Genomic DNA, 19,820 nt, shown 5'->3' on the forward strand with positions numbered 1-19,820 from the left:
GAGGTTTTAGCCCCCGGAGCTCCGCAGCGTCACTCGAACCGCGCCTCAAGCCGCGCTCCTGCCGGGCCGGGGCGGGCCGGGGCGGGGCGGCGCTGGGCACGCCCACAGCCAGCCCCGGGACGCGCCGCCTCCCTGGCCTCCCTGGCCTCACCGCCCTCCCCGCCCTCGGAAGGCGTCGGCCTGGCGCGGGGCCGGGCTGTTCGCGTGGGGGGCTGCGGAGTCGGGCTGGTTCCGTAAGGGGCTGCGGGGCTCCGCGGTACGGAGCGGCGGCCCAGGTACCCAGCGCGCTCGCATCTGCTGCCTGCCCGTCGGCTTTTTTGCCTCTCTTCAGCGTCTCTCTGGGGTTTGTGAGAGACCGATGAAGTTCTAAACCAGGCAGATCCCTGTGACTGTTGTGCCGCGGTGTATGAAATTCTGTTGTTCCTACTTGGTGGCTCTGTAGCTCCAGTTGTCCCCGCGCTGTTGGGCCGGCCGCACAGGTGAGTGTGTGTGCCATGAGGGGAGGAGCGGCCTGGGCTCGGAGCCTCCGCTGCTCGCTCGGGGAGCCGGGTGAGCCCCGCGGCCGGAGTGCCGGCGCCCGGCTCTGGAGCGCTCGGTCACTGTGAATCCTGCCGGCCCGCACACAATTTCGGGGGGTGCACTATTGTCAGAATCTGAGTCCTTAATGTCTCCTTTGATTTCGCTCTGTAAGTACGAAGTTTAAAGTACAAAGCTGTCGTGCAAGCAGGTATGCTCTGTGCTTATATTCTTACTATCTAATGTGATAGCAACTGGTTTAAGTTGACTTCTGCTGTGAAATATGTGTCTTGGTGTTTCTGTTCTGCTCAGTTGTAGCAATGGCTTCAGGAACAGCACTGATTTATGATGAGGAGATGACCACTCACAAACTGCTTTGGAATGAGTAAGTCACTGCTGTTGTTTTTATTATAATGAATTCTTGTTAGGACTCGTGAGAGCACTGCCACATAAATGCATGTTTTGTAAATGTAATAGGAAGTATCTGGTGGTACTTCCTGTCATTTCTGAGTAAAAAGAAAGTCGTTCCTCTAAGAGGAAAAAAATATTTTATTCACAATTTTTATCTAGATACTGTAATGATTATCTAAAACTAGATTTGAGAAGCTGCAGGCATCCAGTCTGGGAGGCCTTAAAAGAAATGTTAGGATGAAGCATCTGAGTAGTCCCCTAAATAATGTGTTTTAAGCTAATTATATTGTTTATAAAATTAAAGTATCATTGACCGTGGAAAAGTGTGCAGATATACTCACTCAGCTGAAACATGTCAATTACATTAAGTTAGAAATTGGTATATTTTACGTCACATTATTACGTAATATAACATTACGTAATATAATATTACATAAATTTGCATAAATCAGAGGAGTTTCTTTGCAGTGCACAGAGTAACAATCCATTGTCTTCTCTCCTACACCTGCTTCTTCTCTGTTCACCTTCATTGTAGCCTACAGCTTTTAATTGCAGCATTCCAGTGTCTGTAGTTAAGCAACTTTTTACCAGTGAGAGAAGAAACAAAAAATGATGCTACTGTATTGTTTGTTTGGGATTTTTTTAAAACTCATTTTTGCTTACATATTTTAGAATCAATTTCTGACTGAGTTCTGAAACAGAAAATGCTTCAAGAATTTTTTTCCATTTTTACTCTCATCTATCTCTCTTTGAGGGTAATGAATTTTCTTAAAATGGGGAGTTAAAAGCTAGGCTTTATGAAGTGTATTAGTTACCTGTGGTGGTATAATATTACAGTAATATAATAATTTTTATTTTTAGTCCCATTTGTGATATTGAAGTGCCAGAAAGACTTTCATCCTCCTATGAGCAGCTTAGAAGTTACCATCTTGTGGAAAGGTGTGTCCATGTGCCTGTCAGAGAAGGAAGCGAGGAGGAGATCCTGTTGGTTCACAGGTCTGAAACTTAACTTTCATTCAGATTAATCCAATGAAACAGCAGATCTCATACCTCCAGATTATATTTTGATCCATTTGAAAAGACTGTTCCAAAATGCAGTGGCTTCCATTAATTTCAGTGGAAAATGTGTCACAATGTTGAGTATGGCATAGGTGTTGAATTATGAATCTGCTATTCCACTAAATCCACATTCTCACTCTGTGGGGTCTTAAGCAATGAATGCTGATTTATACATAGGAATACAAGTAAACTTCTAAAAAATATTTATAGTTGCTTATTAAAGTGTTGTGTTAATCTCTTTCCCCTGCAGTTTAGAGCACTTGGAAGTGGCAAAAAGCACTCAGACAATGAATGAGGAGGAGCTGAAAAGGGTCTCTGAAAATTATGATGCTTTTTTCTTTCATCCGGTGTGTAAGTTAAACTGCTTCCTCTCTTGGGAGTTACAACTATTTCTGTTACTGCATCTGAGTGGAATTTTTCTAAGAAAGGGAAAATTAAAAATACTTATTTTGCTACTGATGTAGTCTCACATTTATTTATGCTATTGTAATTTTCTGTTTCTAGTTTAGTATAATGCTGTAATTTAAATTGCTCAAGTGTCCTGTCATCTATTTTGTAATTGTATCACACCAGTATAATGCACTACTCAAATTTTAGCTCTATTTTTGTCACTTAATGTCACTGTAGACCATTAGTGACTTGCAAATCACATTTTGGTAACAATTGCTCTTAAATGTTGTTCGATGAAATGGAGATGAAGTCTTCTGTGCTATGTTTCTGTAGGGTTTCATTCCTTATTTTCAAAGATGACGTGTTATTCCACTCAATACATCCATCTCTCATTTTTGACTGCTCCACAAAGAGCATCCTTATAAAGATTTCCCCTGGTAATCACAGGGGAAAGCACATTGGAGCCTGTGTTGTAAAGTTCTGTTTCAGCTATCTTTGTATAGCTTCAGTGGGGTGGAATTATGTCAGGACAGTTTGCTGTTGGGATGCTAAAGCACTCGTGGGTGCCCTGTTTAAGCTGATGAGTTTCTCTTTCTCAGAGCACTTACCACTGTGCCAGGCTGGCAGTAGGAGCAGCTTTGCAGCTGGTGGACGCTGTGATGGCAGGGAAAGTGCGCAATGGAATGGCCTTAGTCAGGTAAGAATATACCTGAGGAAATTTTCACTTAGCAAAATTCATTCTGTTGTGAATAATTTATAAAATTTTGGTTCAGACCTCCAGGTCACCACAGCCAGAGGAATGCAGCTAATGGGTTCTGTTTGTTCAACAACGTGGCTATTGCAGCAGAATATGCAAAACTGAAATATGGTCTGCAGAGGTAAGTGCTTGGCTGACTCTAGAGGAACTTTTAATGTGTAAACAACAGTTTGACATTGTACTAGTTTAGATTAATGTCTAGAGCTTTCTGGGTGTCATGTTCCTTTTCGTTCAGAAAAACATTTTTCATTTACACCTTCTGTAGATTAAGATGCTGTGGCTCTTCCTCTGAATGTTTTCTTTTACTGATCTGTACAGAATCCTAATTGTTGACTGGGATGTGCACCATGGGCAAGGAACTCAATATATATTTGAAGAAGATCCAAGGTTTGAAGGATTTTTTTTCTTCTTTAATGTCAGCTGTTTAAAGATTGCTTTCCTTTCTAGAAAATAAGATTTCTTAAACTTCTAAAACTAGAATCTTGTGAGACATTGGCCTTGCTATTTTAGTCTCTCTGTTTTTCATTTGTTATAAAATAGAAGTAAATATCTAAATCAAAATAAAATGTAAATCTCTTTTACTTTAAAGAATAACAAGCAGTATGATTATGTCGATTTGCCACTACTCAGGTAGTCCATCTGTTATCTGTTTATGAATCTCTCAGTCAAAGTCTTCAAGTAGCAGTTGGATAAAATATGTGAGATTTATATATTTTTTTAAAGTGACATGTAATTTTTAGCATGTTAATTTTTAAGTTAATTTTGGTATGGGACCTACTCTACCAATTTTCACAGTCTACATCCTTTGAGAAAACTAATGAGAAAGGATAGGATAGTTTTATTTTCTTGCTTTCAGGCCATGCAGTCATCAGGTTCAGGATATAAAGCAATTTCCACAATCCTTTTGTCAAATTGGGTTTTTATTTTTTTTTATTTTCAGTGTTTTGTACTTTTCTTGGCATCGCTATGAGCATCAGGAATTCTGGCCATCACTGAAAGAATCCGATTATGATGCTGTTGGTCTGGGAAAAGGAAAAGGTTTTAACATAAATTTGCCTTGGAATAAGGTAAATATTGTTTACAGCACAACAAAGCAATAGTTTTGTATCCCATCCTTTGTGGAATACTTTGTGAGTAAGTTCACTGCTTCACTTGCTTGGCAAATGTCTTGCATAGTGTATGTCCTTCCTGTTAGGGGAAGGTCTGCTGGGAAAATATGGCTCAGAATGTGGTAATGTTTGAAAAATAAAAGGGAGAGAAGAATTAACACACTCATTTTTAATTTAATATCTTGCCTAGCCATCAAATCAAAAAGTGTTTCAGGAGACAGTTATATCCTTGTTTAGCAGAGGACTGAAGCTCATTAAGATTAAAAATGGTGGATATTTATGTGTTTTACTTAAATAGAGGATTTTTTACGGTACTTCATAAGATTCCCTCATCTTTAACTTCTCCTATCTTTCCCTACAGTCTTGAAGAACCTTAGAAAATTTATCATTCCAACTGGAAAACATACCCTGTGTTTCTCATATTTTTCAGGTTGGGATGGGAAATTCAGATTATCTTGCTGCGTTTTTCCATGTGTTGCTTCCAATGGCTTTTGAGGTAATTTTTTAGTGCCAAAGAACATTTCCTGAGTGTTTCTAAAGCAGGTACCATTGAGTATTTTACAGAAATGCAGTAAATGCCAGTAGCACAGTTAATACATTTATTCTGCTGGTGTGATGTTGCCCTGATCAACTGAATAGTATTTATAGCATTTTAACTTTTACATATTCAACACAATCATCTGCAACTTCTCCAGCACATACAAAAATAGTGTAAAAGGGTAATGTATTCAAGGAGAATCCTTACTTGTTCATATTCAAATTGAAATAGCAACTGATCATGGTACAGTTGTAATCCCTACAATTGAAAATAGGGCCTAAAGATGTGCTGCAACTGTCTCTCTTTTATAACAGTTTGATCCTGAACTGGTTATTGTCTCCTCTGGATATGATTCTGGAATTGGTGACCCTGAAGTAAGTAACTTGTGGTCTTTGTGTTGTCAGTCATGAATCTGTTAGGAAAATATTCCTGCTGTTTTAATCCCATGATTGCTAAGTGAAATTCACATTAATCAAGCTAAAAATACATGCTTGAATCTTTAGGGTGACCTGTGTTCATTCAATATTACAACAAGACATCTAAAGACAGATTATCCCATATGTGTAAGGGATATGTGTAATTACTGTGTTGGTTTTTTTCACTGCCTTAAATGCAGTTGGTTCAGCATTCTGTTTGGTATAATGAGAGGCAAGTGCTCTGCTATTCCATCTCAGACTTGGCTATGTCAGATTGTTTGTTTGGGTGTCTTACCGGTGTTTTTGAATCAAGGTATCATCTCTTAAAATTTTTTCTTTGGTTTAGGGTCAGATGAATGCCACTCCTGAGGTTTTTGCCCACCTTACCCATTTCCTGATGCAGTTAGCTAATGGAAAGCTGTGTGTCATCCTAGAGGTAAAGACTTTTGAAATGTACTTCCAGGGAAAGGTCTTTGTATTACAGCCATTTAGGGCAAACTAGAAGCTAGGAAGCAAAACTTCTTAACAAAATAATTTCTTATTTTTATCTTTCTTTTGAGTACAAGGAATGCAAAAAATGGCTAAGATTTGACAGTGCTCTTACACTACAGAGTTTTGAAACAAAGGAACCACATGCTCATCATTCAGAAAAACATATCTTCCACAAATCTGTTCAGTTCTTGTGAACAGTGATTAGTCTACTGCTCTTGACAGTCTCAAACTCATTAAAATGTATTTAGTGAATAGGCTGTATCAACAATGTTTTTACAAGTGTATCTTGCTCCAGGAGATTTTATAAAACCTTTAACATAAATATACTCTTACTTAGTAATGGAACACTTAGAAAATTCCCTCCTTTTTGATTTAATGACTGTATGCAGGCTCTTTAGGAGCTCTTTTTATTCTTCTTTTAAACAATTAAAATGTTTTCTCCTTTTGAAATCTAGACTTCAACCCCCTATTTCTGCTGCATGTTAGAAAAATAGTGGCATTTGAAGTAAACAAATGTGTGGAAATATTGCTGCCAACAAGGACTTCAAGAGTGAGCTGTATATTAATTGATTCACATGACCTTTTGTTTTGCATGGCCCTTTTTCCATCATCCTTCTCTGTAGCAGGTTATTATAGATATTTTTGTCTATTAGCTGAAGTGCAAGTAAGCATTCACACACAGGTGGTGTGGCTGCTCCATAGGTGATAGATGGCTTCCTGCATGTCACCTACCAGTCTTAAATCCATCTTCTTCTCCAGATTCTGCCAAACTATTAGGCAACCACGTCTTAAAAGTGTCAGGCTGTGGGGGATTTCTCTTGTATAGCTGTTTTAGAGGACAGTGATGGCATTTGCCTTCTAAGGAATTTTCCACAAGGGCTGTTGAAGATGGCATATTGTGATGGGAATGGAGAAGGCGTTTGTTTTTATGGCAAAGTAATGACTGATTTCTGAAGTTACCTGAACTATGACAAAGTGAGCTCTCAATCGTGAGATGCCAATGAAGTCCAGCAGGTGGCCACTAAGTTACTGTTTTCGTATTGAAAAATCATTGACTTAGATACACTTGCATATCATCTTCTGTTTCTGTAAATACAGATACATTTCAAAAGCATAGTTTATTTTCTCTGTTGAAATTCAGAGAGATATTAAAAGTACTTGACCCTTAGTTGACACAAAATATTTTTAGGGTGGATACCACTTGAAATCATTGGGTGAATCAGTGTGCATGACTATAAGAACTTTGCTTGGAGATCCTGTACCTCAAATAACAGGAGAAATGGCACCTTGTCTAAGGTAAGAATATAAAGAATTTTAGAACAACTAATGTGTTTTTTAAAGAGACTAGAGACATGCATGCTTTAAACATTTTGCTGAAGTAAAGCTTTAATATGGTAGTTATAATATATTATTTTCTACTTTGGATAACTTGTATTTTGAAAAAGTCCTTCAAGGTACAGTTTTATATACTTCTGTTTCTGAAATTACTTCAAGTTGTGAGATCTAACAGCATAAAACTATAAGCCATTTTATCCTTAGGCCTTGTTATCCTATAGAAATTGATCTCACTGGAGGCTGAGATAATCCTGCTGAAATCAAGGTAATACCAGTTATCTACAGCCAGTATTTGGGAAGGTATGCAGCTGCAAGGGGTGGTGCTTCAGAGCCCAGAGCCACTTCAGTCACTGCAGTACAGCAACAGCTGGGGCAAACCTTGCTCTCATCACTGAGAGTTGAGGCTATGCAGGCTGGTCTTGATGAATTCTTGTGTTTCTGGAATTTGGAGCATCGAGCTCTGGGGTGCAAAGGCACTTGACTATGTAGAGCTGTACATTAAATTTCAAGTCTAACTTCTTTTTAGAGACACTAAGACTGTGTGTGTACAGTGGTGAAATATGACCTAGTAAAGCATTCTGAACCTTGGGCCTGAGTCAGTCCCACATCTAAAGAGTGTCTTTCTCTCTACCTGTCTGCACCATGTCCTCCACATCTCTATGTCCTGTCCTCCATCTTTATCCCAGCTCAGTTCGTCTCTGTTCTCGGCCTGTTGTCTCTGCCCGGTCGGGTGTAGAATGGCCTTGGGACAACCCGCGCTCCAAAGGACGAGTGCACTCTTCAGATTTTTCGGTCTTCAATATTGTTTATTATTTCTTATCTACAAAGTTGTCTCCCAGCCTTACAGAGGTCTGCCCAGCAAGACAACCATGGGCACACTGACCTCCCACTGGGTGGTTGTCCATTTTTATACTAAAAACTACGTATAAGATATTTACCTTTACCTTCCAGTACTTTTTACCCTTATTAACAAGTGCACATTTAATTTGAAACAATCTTAAAGTGCCAGCATCACCACCAAAGATGGGTGACAAGAAGAAGAGGAGAAGGACAAGGCACGCCCTAATTCCTCCATCTTGTCTCCTAAAAACCCCCCTGTACCAAAATCCCAAAACCTGTATTTTCACCCTGTGAATAATCAATTCCTTCACCACTTACCCCCAAGTGATCCTCTTGTCCTCATACAGGTGGCACATCCTGTGCAGGGTCAAAATCCAACCACCAAGCATTTCTGGCAACATTCCAGGATTTCCAAGCCCCCCAGGGGTTATCTCAGTAACTCGGGACATGAGGAGTGATGTGCTGAGTTCCCACAAGTACCTGTCCTGTGCTTTTTCTAGCAGAAATGCTCCTCATGTACTTTAATGGCAGCACCTCCCAGCTGGCTGTGTTGGTTAAAGCTCAGAGCTTGGCTCAGTCAGGGAAGCAGTGTGTATATACACAGACTGTGGGCTGAGTTGCTGAGTTTCATTTGGTAAACTTATGGAGCAAAACTTGATATTTTGCTCCTAGCACATCCCATAACCCCTCTGTGCCCTCTTTTTCTTCTCTACCAATTGTGGTATCTCAATTTGCTGTCATCCTATATCATAGAGAGTTGATTACATACTTATCCAACATATCATCCCAGCTCCTGAACACCTGACAAGTAATCTGCAAGTACACGGAATTTCTTCTGGATTTAACACGACCTGAATTCTGTTTGTATGATAGCTGATGCAATGGGACCATTTGCCCATAGTGCTGCAAATAGTGGTGCCAAATAATGATACCATTATATAACCAGTGATGCTAAAAAGGAGACTTCAACACAAAGAATAGCAGGGTATGTGATTTACTTAGTTCCTGAACAGATTGTCTTGCTTTTGAGTCAGTCTAATTAAATCTTTACATTGTGTAGATAAAATTTCTTGGCAAGATATTGACAGACAGGAAAAATTTTTCCTGAACTCATACAGGTGTGCTTCCTCCAACAGCAGGGTTGGGATTTCACTCAATGTATAAATGTGTGTACATGCTATATGTGCTCTTCACTTTCTTTTTTGACTCTAATCTTTTCAAGCATTGTGCCTATTGACTCTTGTTCTGATTTGGATTCTTGGAAGAAATCAAAGTTTCTTCATTTTCAGTTGGATTTTTTGGTTTTGATTTTTTGTTGAAGTAAGTTATGATTCCTTTTATGATTTTCATTATTGCTAATACTGTTAATCTGGTTTTTTTTTAGTGCTGTTGAATCTATTCAAAATGTGAGAGCAGCACATAAACCCTACTGGAAATGGTTGGCTTATGAAGGTAGTTTCTCTTCATTCGAGCAAATATTATTAATAAATGGATTTATACAGAAATTGAAAATTATTAAAATTAATACCAGTGGACTAACAAGAAGTTATTAATCAAGTGACTGATGAAGAAGTATGGGGCTTCATTTGAGGTCATGTCTTCAGCTGGTCAGAAAAAAAACTCTCTGAAGCTGGCAAACATCATGCCAAAAAGTAGCACTTTGATATCTTTGTTTGAGGATGCTGTTTTCTTTGTCAAAAATAGGGGCATAAGCTTCATTACAATATATGACCTTTCACTAGATGAAAATAAATGTAGTAGCACTGAAGAAATAATATCTGTGTCAGCAAGTATTGTAGCTAGTGCATGGGAGTAAATATGCATACTGTGAATACTGATGTATTCTATTTGTGAATAAATACATCCCAATATTAACATATTGCTTAGAAACTAATACCTGTGAAACCCATCTTTATTTTTCTCTAGATACATCATTTTTACAAAATTTGAGCACCAAATCACATTTACTAAAGAAGGCTAATTCAAATCCCTCCACAGAAGATGCATCTCAGATAACTAACAACTACAACACTGTCAAAGTAGAAAGGTTTTTGGAATTGCACATGAAAAATATTCTATTTCCAGTGCCTCCCATCAAAACAGCAACAACTGGCTCTGAAGGTTCAGAACATTTTCTTCCTGAACATGTTCAGCTGGTGAAGGAAATGGATGAAACAGAAATAAAAGCTCTTGTGAGGTTGGTCCTGTTTATTTTATTTTCCAGAGAGGATGAGAGGTCTCTGTACAGACTGTTATCTAGCTCTGTGTCTGCCATGGTCATCTGTTTGGACTTAGTCTACTCAGTTACAGCCAGAATTTCTTCCTTTATAAATGAAGACATTTGTGTTGTATAGCACTCATAACCTGAAATCCTTTAAATAATCAGAATACTTTTTTTCTATAACTCTTTCGATAGAGATAGGACAGCTAATGCAAATGTATTAATTTAGAAAGAGGTTTTGCTAGGAAGCTGTTGTAAAGCTCTGTACTCACTTCTAGCTGGAAAAAATACCAAACTGCTCTGATTTGAGAAATGCAATATTTGGTCATGTCTTAGTCTAATTTAGAGAGAATTCTGTTTCCTGAATAGCATCAGACATGTTTGTTTTCTTCCCAGTGCAGAATGGAGAGAGTTTTATGGAGATGATGACTGTCAGGCACCGGTGTTGTCATCTTCCTGCTAGAGCAGGTTTCTGAGAATCAGTGTGTAGCACCTATACAAAATGTATTTCATTAATACTAATTGCAAAGCACTTATCAGTGTTCCCTTTGAAGACAGTATTGCCTCTAACCTAGTTTTTCTTCCTGTAATTTATTTTACTTACAGTGGCTTTTATGCAGACCTTGTGAAAGAAGACAAAACTTTGCTCTCTCTTGGCAGTACATTTGTGATCCTAGATAAGATACTTAAGAAGGAGGTAATAAGATCCTTCCTTGGTCTTGGGGGTGGGGGTGGAGTGGGATTCCTCTGATTTTTTGCTTCTACTATATTGTTACCCAGATACTAGTTACTAATTATCTCCCAAGTCCACTAATCTCAGCTGCAATGTGTTTGGCTATGAGAGTGAGCATGCAAGATGAGAAAAGGACTATTTAGGGATAGTGTTAACCCCAATCCATCTTTCTAATCATCTTTGGGCAACTCATTGTCCAGACTTTGTGTAGGTAGTCACAGAATGAGTCCCTAAGAGCCTGCTCACTGCTCTCAGACTCAGGGGGAGCCAGGCATTAAGCCTTCCAGCTAAAGGGAGCAGAGGTTGCTCTATCAAGCACCAGTAAGGAACAGCAGAAATCTGAAGAAATGCCAATACTTTTCATGTCTTAATGTGCAAAGTTTACGCAGTAAATTTTGATTTACATGTGCATGCACACACTTACTCTTTAGTGATGTTTTCAACAGCTCTGCTGAATGCTCTGGTTCTGAATAGAGTAATTCTAGTTCAGTGTTTTGATCCTTGCAGGGTCAGGAATGAAGAGAGGGCAGGCTTAGAGGGTGCATATCCATATTTATGTGTAAAAACTTGGATGAGCAGAGAAGAAGAACTGAAAACAAATTAAAAATATTCCATCATAATAAGTCACTCTTCCTTTGAGTGAAAAGCTCTCTTTAAGGTTCCAGGCCCCCAAGGAAGAGTAGCTACCACAATGGCCTCTTTCTTCCAAGACATCTTGCTCTTGGAAGTCACATGTGAAAATCCCAGGGACAAATTTCTGACATTATAAACTGCACAGAGCTCCAGGACAGCCTATAAGTAGATTTTAAGAAATGGTTACTGGTAAAAAGAAGTAGAACTTCTAATGAGTTGCAGGTGTAAGTTAAGTTTTTGTGCTGACAAAGAGGAGCAATGAGGGGGAAACATATCTTTTTGCTTAGCTTTTATTTAGAGTTCAAAGCACACACCACAAATGAACACTCAAGGGTTGACTGAGTATTGTGGCAATTGTATTTTCCAAAAAAGAATAGCTTCCCTAGGTTCAAGGAAGAGTCAGAATATTCAGGAACAACCTCCTTTTCATAGGGTGTGTTTTTCTGCCCAGTTTGCAGACTATCTAGAGACCCAGTAAACATGGCCAGTAAACTTCTGGAAAAGTTATTTTTACAGTTGTCTTCTGGTATAGCACCATACTTTTGCAATAATAGTGCAGTATAATAATGAAATATGGCCTTCCTGTAGAAAATAATTAATATAGCTGTTACACTTAAAAAATGACCTGATCTTTTGCAGCATTGCTTCTCAATGAAAAATTTATTTTGTAGGTGTGTAATGGAATTGCAGCATCACCCACAGCTGCTCTTTCTGCTGCTGTTGCACTAAGACATTCTGTTCGTTTTGGATTTCAAAGGTGAATTTGTATGTTTGCATTTAGAGCCCTTTGGCAACATGTTAAAATCAAATAGTAAATGTGGCAAATATGGCAAATTGCCTGTGAAACCTTGATTTTAAAATAAATAGCATGCCCACATGTGTAGCATTTTCAACATGTAATCCAGGTAACAGTGTGTACACCAGCAACGGCCTTTTGCCTTTCCAAAGGCAAAACATTTGTAAGGATGATGGCTGTGCTAGTCTACACTTCCTTTGTCAGATTTCAGTTGACTTTGGCCGGGGGATGATTTCTTGATTTTTTTTTTTTGTTTTGTTTTGTTTTGTGTTTCCTCCCCAGTATTTGATGGAAGAAATGGGGTTCCCTTGAGCTGCCCTAAATGTATTTTATTTTTACTTTTAATGGACCAAATTCAATATACACTCTTTTTAATGCTTCTAATCTATACACAAAGTTTTATACAAATTGCACTAACTGAAAAAAAATCAATTGTAGAAATATGTAAATTTTTGTTTCTTGCAGAGTGCTTTGTGTATTTGTTGGAGACATGCAGATGATACCAAACACAGAAGATGGGTGAGGCCTCCCTTTGCATTAGGGGGTACAGTCCCAAGGGCTTTCTGAATATTCATAGGTGTTTATATGTGTGATGAAATCTGCACTAAGGAACCCATCATGAGCTCACATTTATGAAGTTTACCTTGAGACATGATACAAAACATCCTCAAATACATATTCAAACAGAAATTGTCTCTAAATGCTATTTCATGCATTTAGTGGTGAAGTATAATCCTTCTGTATTGATTGAAATTTAGATTGTTATTGAAAATACAGCAAGATAAATAAGGCAATAGTTAATTAAATAGGAAACCTATCTCCCCTATAACTGCAGAAGGCACATATTGCTGATGCAGAATTCCTTACTGAAAGTCTTCTTTACTTATATATTTTTTTCCACTTCCCCTTTTTCTTAAAAGTAATTTGCCAATAGTCTTTAATAATCTTTTAAAAAATCTTTTGTAAAAGATCTTTTTAAAAATCTATAAAAAGAATTTCAGTTTTAATTGTTTAAATTTCAGAATGTATTAATGCAAAGTTACTTGCTCCTGTATTATGAATTAGTATTTAAAGAATGATGAAGGAAAATACTCCATTTTTATGCCATTGGGAAATAACTGGTTAAATACTCAAATGGGGTTTTTATTTACAGAAAAATGCTTATCATAAACATCTGTGAGAAAGAACAGTCTAGAAAGACTGGCTGCAAACACTATATTTCTCTAAACTGGAAAGAGGTAAGATTCACTTTCTAGAAACAACATAGGAGAAATTTTCTTTAACAGAAATAATATATTTAGAAATTTATAAAATTATATTGAGAATTTCACCCCTTGCTCCACTTTGGACCTTTGAATTTTTTTTCCTTTTTTTGCCCTTGCCAGGTTACTACTCCTTCTCAGAGCTTTAGAGTGTATTAGAGTGCATAGGTTTGAGGAAACCTTCCATGGTTACTGCAGTTCATCTTCAGCAAGGCAGAGCTGCACTGCAAAGACACTAAGGAAAAGATAAATAATCCTGCATGTTTAGTATAAAAATTGCTGGGAAAATAGATCAGTATCCTGTTTCCTAGACCAATCAAAAGCTTTGAGAGTCACCTTTCTGTTTTGTTTTGTATCTGGGAATTTGGGGCTTTATATTTGTGCTAACCAGTTTGTTGTTGTTGTTGTTAAAGGATGCTGGAGGAAATGATTTCTTTTCTGCTGTGCTTGGATTCATTCTTCCTGTAGCATATAGTTATCAACCAAACCTAACAGTAATAGCTGTTGGACCAAACAGGAGCCTTGGAATAAGTGGGATTTCTCTGCTTGTTGCTTTACTCCGAGGGTTGGCTGAGTCTCGAGTTTTTGTTGTGATTGAGGTAAGAAGTGGTGCTAAGCCATGGTGCTTCTGCTACTGGCAGAGACACTGGTAGGAACTGCTTCAAGCTGCCCAGTAGAAAGTACTGGCTGTATTTATGCTGTCTTTGGTACCCCTGGGGTCACAGCACAAACTGCCCAGGATTCTGTCTGTCCTGAGAACAAGACAAGGACAGTTGCACACCGAGCTGTAGGCAGTTGTTGCAGCCTGCAGTGGGGAAGCAGAGGCATGAACACAAGGCATAACCCATGGTTATGTCTGTGTATCATAGATGTTCTGTCAATTTGCCACAACTTCCATTTTTATCTGAGATCCACAGCTCATTTGTGACCTGGAAAGAGGCACTTCCTGTCTGTTAAATAATCTGGCCTCTTTCCATCAAGTGTGACTGAAAGCAGCCTGCTGTTCTGTTCATAGCAGACCACTAAATTTCCTCTCCTCTCCCTAAGTTTTGTCACACACAACTTCCAGCCTGCAGAACACAAATCAGAAGGGCACATATCCTTCAAGTGAACTTAATTGGGATAATACATAATTGAGGGCCAGAGTAACCCAGCTTTGTGTTTCAGGTAGAGAGCATGGGAAAGAAAATAAAAAATATAGGAACTTTTCCTAGGCTTTTTCCGTATGCTACCACATTAAGGATGCTTGAATTTAGAAGTTGGAGGCTGTATCCAGAGCAGTGATCTGTGTCAGTGAATGTATCTTCCATGAATTTCTCTAGTCACATAAAGAACTCAATTTACACTCTTAGCCTCTCCCAGCATCCTGTGGTTGTAACACAGTTTCTCTGTATGATCTATTAAACAGTAACTTTTGGTTACTTTTGTGCCTTCTAGTTCTTCTTCAGTGAGAAAAAACAAAAAATTGTTCATGTATGCTTATTCTAATCTGTTCCCCATGCTATTCATTAAGCCTCCAATTAAGTAGATTTTTGACATAATTTATTCTGTAGTTTTCTCAAATGTTGTTTGTTTTAATTTACAATGCTGATACATAAATTGGCTAAGCTAAAATAATTTGTACACTGATATGCAGTATCCAAAAATAATGTATTTGCACACTGCTAATTAGGAGTATGAAATTGAGAGAATTCCTGGTATTCTGAAGTGTAAACACACACAATAAAAGGATATAAGGCATACATGTTTAAAAAAAAGATTGATACTTTTATATTGGTACTCTGCAGGTAGCTCCATAACAGGATCATGATTTTCTAATGCATATGCATGGCTTTTTAGAGTATTTGAAAAAATGCTATTATCTCTTAAAAACAAAATAATGTTACAGTCTTCCAAATATACTCTTCATATAGCATCAACATTTCAAATCCAATTTCTGCAATGAAATGATACTGATTTAGACTGTGAGAAGTCAAAAAGAGTAAACTTCTGAAATAAGCAAAATACATTACTATTTTCCACTCATAGAAAGTAAATGAGGCATGAAGTAAGCAAGCTCCATGCTCCCCTTAACCCAGCATTATTTTTGTCCTTATTTTCTGTCCTTAACCCAGCATTTCAGTCATAAAGGGAAAAGTGAGATTCTTTCTCCATTTGAAAGTAACAAGTTTTGCAACAACAGATGAAAATTCATTTACATTTTTTAGAAAAAACCTCCATTTTAACACATTTTATTGGCAAATGGGAGGTTCCTCATTCTTACTAGTAATGCTAGCAATTGAATTACAAAAGCTTGTTTTAAAATATTTCATGTATCACTGAAGCAAAGATAGCTTGGTTCACAGGAGTATTTTTTTCTTCCTAATTAGGACACAGAGATAAATTTAATGCAAAGTGTAGCCAAAGCATTAGTGGGTGCTTCTACACCTCCCTTTGGAATTTATGTACCTCCTACCCAAGAAAAAGTAAATAAAATAAAAGCATTAAGAGACCAGTTTCAGCAGGAATGGAAAATGCTTCAGTCTTCAGGTAAGTTGGCTGATTTTATCTTTAACTCTTATATACTGTAAGTTTCTGAAAAGATGATGATATATAAATACAGCTGGGTCCTGTAAGTCAGTGGGACATTTAAAGTCAATGAGACCAAATTGATTTAATGTGAAACTCTGAATGCTTCTAATTCTGCCACTTGAGCTGGAAAACACCACATTTCATAGCATAGCAGCTGTAGCCTTGGGACTTAGAATACTGTTACTTCAAAATTTTGGAATGAAATTGCCAAAATATGTGCTGAAAGAATGGGTAACAAGATGTGCCCTGGCTCTGATTGCTGATGTGTTTTCTGAATATAGTGCCAAACCAGATGATATTTTAAAATGTATAACTTGTCCACGAATAATTCAATAATGATTAGTCATGCTGCAAGTATAGTTACAAAGAGCTGGAGATCAGGCACTGCATTTGTAGAGGAATCAGGCCAGGCAGGTATATATGTTTTCAAGCATACTTGTCCAGAAACATTTCTTTGCTGAATGACTACTGTTTTTCAACAACAACAACAACAAAAAAAAAAGGCAATTATCCAGGTGGGCACCTCTAAAAGAAGACTTCATTCTATCTTTCAGAAGAAATGCCCAATACCAGGGGTCTGTTCCAATAAAAATGTTCTTGTGGGGTCTGTGGTATGAGCTTGGTTAATAACTAGTTTCCTTACTGCTGTTCTTTTCAGTGAACGATGGGACTTCCAGAAATTGATTTCACTTCAGAATCATTTTACAAAGAAGAAGAAAAAGCAAATATGAGGACTTCACTCTGCCCTCTTTTCAAGCATAAATTCTCAGTAAAACAAATAAGACCTCCAAATCTCCAGAGACTTAGTAGTTGCCTAAGGCCACATCATGTAAATTCTCAAAACTAAACAAACATCCCGAGGCAATAGCCATGATATGCCTTGTTTTGTAGTATTCCAGGTATGATTTAGGGATCATTTTCAAGAGAACTTTTTTGTTATTGTGGCTTCAATAATTTGACCTTTTGATTTCAGGCACTTCAAATGATGTTTATACTGTTATTCCTACAGGGTTCAACTTTATATCATGCAGAATAAATAAATCTGTCTTTGCAGTTGTCTTTTTTAACTGTTCAGAGTGCTTCCCTTCTCATTTGTTTTGGTTTTCAGATATTGCTGGAGAGGAAATGATACCCGTCCTTGACCATTTTGAAATTAAAATCTCTTTCAAAAGAAAATAAAAGCTATGTGAAAGATTTTTCACAAAGAAGAGCTGAAGAGCATTAAGATGTTCTCTTTCAGTTTAGAGTTTCTTTGAACTGGCCTTTGAGGTCCAAAAAGGTATTTAAATTGGAAACTAGCCAATGGCCAAACTTTAGCTTCAGCATTTTTCCTAACAGGAAATTTGTTTCCTGACAGAGGAGATTTTTGCTATTCTCCCCTCTCGCACTGTCTCGCCTAAACGCCTCCTCCTCCCCCCCCTTTTTTTTTTAAACGCAGCGTTTTAATGATAAAAGCATTTTCTTGAATAATAGCTCAGCTCTTTCCCCTTTCCCTGCCTTTGTTCAATGGAAGTTGTAGTGTTGCATTTTGATATGTATTTTTCTAAGCCTTTATTAAAACATGAATTAAGAGGGAAACAGTGTACTGTTAGTAGATTTGTTTGCAAATACGGTCCTAAGGCTGTTCGGGCCCGGCGTGGCTCATTGCTTTCTGGCACTCGCATGTTGTTATGTGTTTGTCAGCCGAGTCGCGGCAGTTCAGGGTGAGAATTGCAGGAATGGTTTAAATTCACGAACGCTCCAACCGGCGTTTCCCTATCGCGGCCTGAGGTGCCGGAGCCGAGGCCGCGCTGCAGCAGGGCCGAGCCTGAGGGGCGGCTCCACGGGCTCCCTCGGCCCCCGCCGGGGCGGGGCGGGCGGGCAGCGGGGCGGGCCCGGTCGCGCTCGGGTGACGTCGGCGGCGGTGGCGGCGGGAGGAGGCGGCGGCAGCTCAGTCCCGCTCCCGCTGCTCGGGCAGCGCCGCAGGTACGGCCCGAGGGGCGGGAAGGGCGCGGGCAGCCTCGCGGGGCGCTGCTGGCAGCGGGGGGCTCGGGGGGGGGGGCCCGGCTGGATGCTCGGGGTGAGCCCCGCCGCCGGCAGCACCTCCGGGGGTGCCGACACCCTTCCAGTCCTGGGTGGGTGCTCCGGCGTGCCCCGGGGATGGCGGGAACCCTCCGGCCCAGCCGTGCGGCCGCCCCCGGTCACCATCGCTCCCCCCGTCTTGCCCGCGTCCTCTCCCCGCGCGGCCGTGGCTGCAGGCACCGTGAGGAGAGGGAGGTGTTCTCGCAGGAATCCGGGGTTAGATCTGGACAATCTTCCCTCTTTTATTTCAGTCTGCCGAGAAAAATTTGGCGTCTGGAATTAAGCTTCCTGCACCATCACTTCACTGATCGTAAAAGTTAAAGTGGGTTTTTTATAGCTTATGTCCTAAATGTGTGGGAGGTCAGCTCTCTTTTCTTTTGGGCTGTCTCAGTTCAAGTTAAAGCATACTCACTAATTTCTTATGCACCTTATCAGTGTCTTCTTTCTCCTGATATTTTTCAGGTCTTTCTTCCCATGGGATCAGAGACCCAGACTGTACCTGCCATAACCTGACAGTTCCATTTGCAATGGAGAGCATTACACAGCTGTTCAATGACTTGTGTGAAGCACACCTGACAGCTTTGCCATGGAAGGTTCACTTAGGCAGGCAGAAGATCAGCAAGAGAAGGGCTAAGCAAAATTTGAAAAGAGTTGCTTATAATGCCCTGTTCATGAACCTTTTTCAAGATGAGGCTCGTAAGCTGCAATCAAACATTTCCAGACTCCCAGTGAAGAACAAAATTTTGATGCTGTCTTTCAACTTGAGAGTCGCTGGCCTAGGTGCTCAAGCAGATAGACTGGAGAATCTTGTGGAGGAACTGGAAACAGCTGAATGTTTACCATTTACTGAAGTTAATTCTGTCTTAGATCTCTTAGTACAGCTCGCTGGAACAGGTCCCCCTCAGCTGGTACCACAAAAAAAGGACTATTTTCTGAACAACAAATATGTTGGGAGGAATGTCAAATACCAGGGTTATGATTATTATGATGTAAGTGTGTTTGAAGCTGACATACAGTCTCTGATCACAAACGAAGAATGTCAGTTCAACGACACGATTCAGCAGACCCTGCAGATCATGGAGGCTGCCCCTGGCACTGGGCTCCCTACCATGGGGCTGTTCTCCCAGGGCTGCCCTGCTGGGGACAAGTTTGAGAAGGAAACGCGCATCTCGCTCTTCGGTGCTCTCGTCCACAGCCGCACCTATGATATGGACATCAAGCTGGATTTACCACCAGTGCCTGACAATGCAGATTTGTCTGGACTTGCAATTAAAGTATGGTATCATTTGGTTTGGACTAAGGAGTGCATGCATGCTTTCATCTGTCACTTTAAACTATAGTTAAAAATGTAGATAGTAGTTTAATTGGTGATAGAAGCCTACAGCACTGGAATTTAAGATGGAACAGGGATCCTTTCCTTTGCAGAGAACCAGATATTCTTTTTGGAGATGTATGATACCAAAAACCTTGGTCTTGCCCTGTAGGTGTGTCAAAACCCATCATGTGGCCATAGCCTTTATGAATTGAGCCATCAGCTGTATCCATACCTTCCCCACCCTAGCAACCTTTCACTTGCATTTTTGCCTGCTTCGTCTGATGAGCTCCTCTGCATTGCTGCTTGCTTGTCAGTGCTCAGACTGACTGCCTAAGCATCCCTGCCTGAATGTACTGATTTGCTGT

At 39.5% G+C, this 19,820-nt stretch overlaps 2 protein-coding genes across 5 annotated transcripts in view; both read left to right on the forward strand.

Annotated features, from left to right (window-relative positions):
* The first annotated feature begins 114 nt into the window (after window positions 1-114).
* HDAC10 (histone deacetylase 10) lies at window positions 115-17,151 on the forward strand. Of its 4 annotated transcripts, none has more exons than XM_014275967.3 (21): window positions 115-479; window positions 829-901; window positions 1,789-1,923; window positions 2,237-2,333; window positions 2,976-3,073; window positions 3,150-3,254; window positions 3,452-3,520; window positions 4,074-4,200; window positions 4,673-4,738; window positions 5,095-5,154; window positions 5,543-5,632; window positions 6,878-6,984; window positions 9,248-9,315; window positions 9,790-10,060; window positions 10,691-10,781; window positions 12,122-12,207; window positions 12,712-12,765; window positions 13,400-13,484; window positions 13,922-14,107; window positions 15,878-16,037; window positions 16,738-17,151. In XM_014275967.3, the coding sequence occupies exons 2-21, from the start codon at window positions 837-839 to the stop codon at window positions 16,761-16,763; spliced, it is 2,046 nt and encodes a 681-aa protein (XP_014131442.2). In that variant the 5' UTR covers window positions 115-479; window positions 829-836; the 3' UTR covers window positions 16,764-17,151. The 4 variants fall into 4 exon arrangements, with proteins under 4 accessions (XP_014131442.2, XP_074396092.1, XP_074396091.1 ...); XM_074539991.1 differs by having other exon boundaries at window positions 9,949-10,060; XM_074539990.1 differs by having other exon boundaries at window positions 115-275.
* Window positions 17,152-17,898: 747 nt separating this feature from the next.
* Window positions 17,899-19,820, forward strand: part of TUBGCP6 (tubulin gamma complex component 6) — a 30,154-nt gene continuing 28,232 nt past the window's right edge. Inside the window, exons 1-2 of the mRNA XM_005481926.4 lie at window positions 17,899-18,044; window positions 18,603-19,414. Coding sequence (XP_005481983.2) covers window positions 18,668-19,414 — 747 coding nt within the window. The 5' untranslated portion in view covers window positions 17,899-18,044; window positions 18,603-18,667. The remainder of the gene's footprint in view (window positions 18,045-18,602; window positions 19,415-19,820) is intronic.

Source organism: Zonotrichia albicollis, chromosome 4 (genome assembly GCF_047830755.1).
Source record: "Zonotrichia albicollis isolate bZonAlb1 chromosome 4, bZonAlb1.hap1, whole genome shotgun sequence".
NCBI classification, from domain to species: domain Eukaryota; kingdom Metazoa; phylum Chordata; class Aves; order Passeriformes; family Passerellidae; genus Zonotrichia; species Zonotrichia albicollis.

Bases quoted from the DNA above. Each gene is read 5' to 3' on its own strand.
- HDAC10 (XM_014275967.3), top strand. From the start codon at position 837: ATGGCTTCAGGAACAGCACTGATTTATGATGAGGAGATGACCACTCAC. The intron at 9,316-9,789 runs GTAGTTTCTCTT...ATTTTTCTCTAG, and splicing joins GAAATGGTTGGCTTATGAAG to ATACATCATTTTTACAAAAT. The intron at 13,485-13,921 runs GTAAGATTCACT...TTGTTGTTAAAG, and splicing joins TTTCTCTAAACTGGAAAGAG to GATGCTGGAGGAAATGATTT.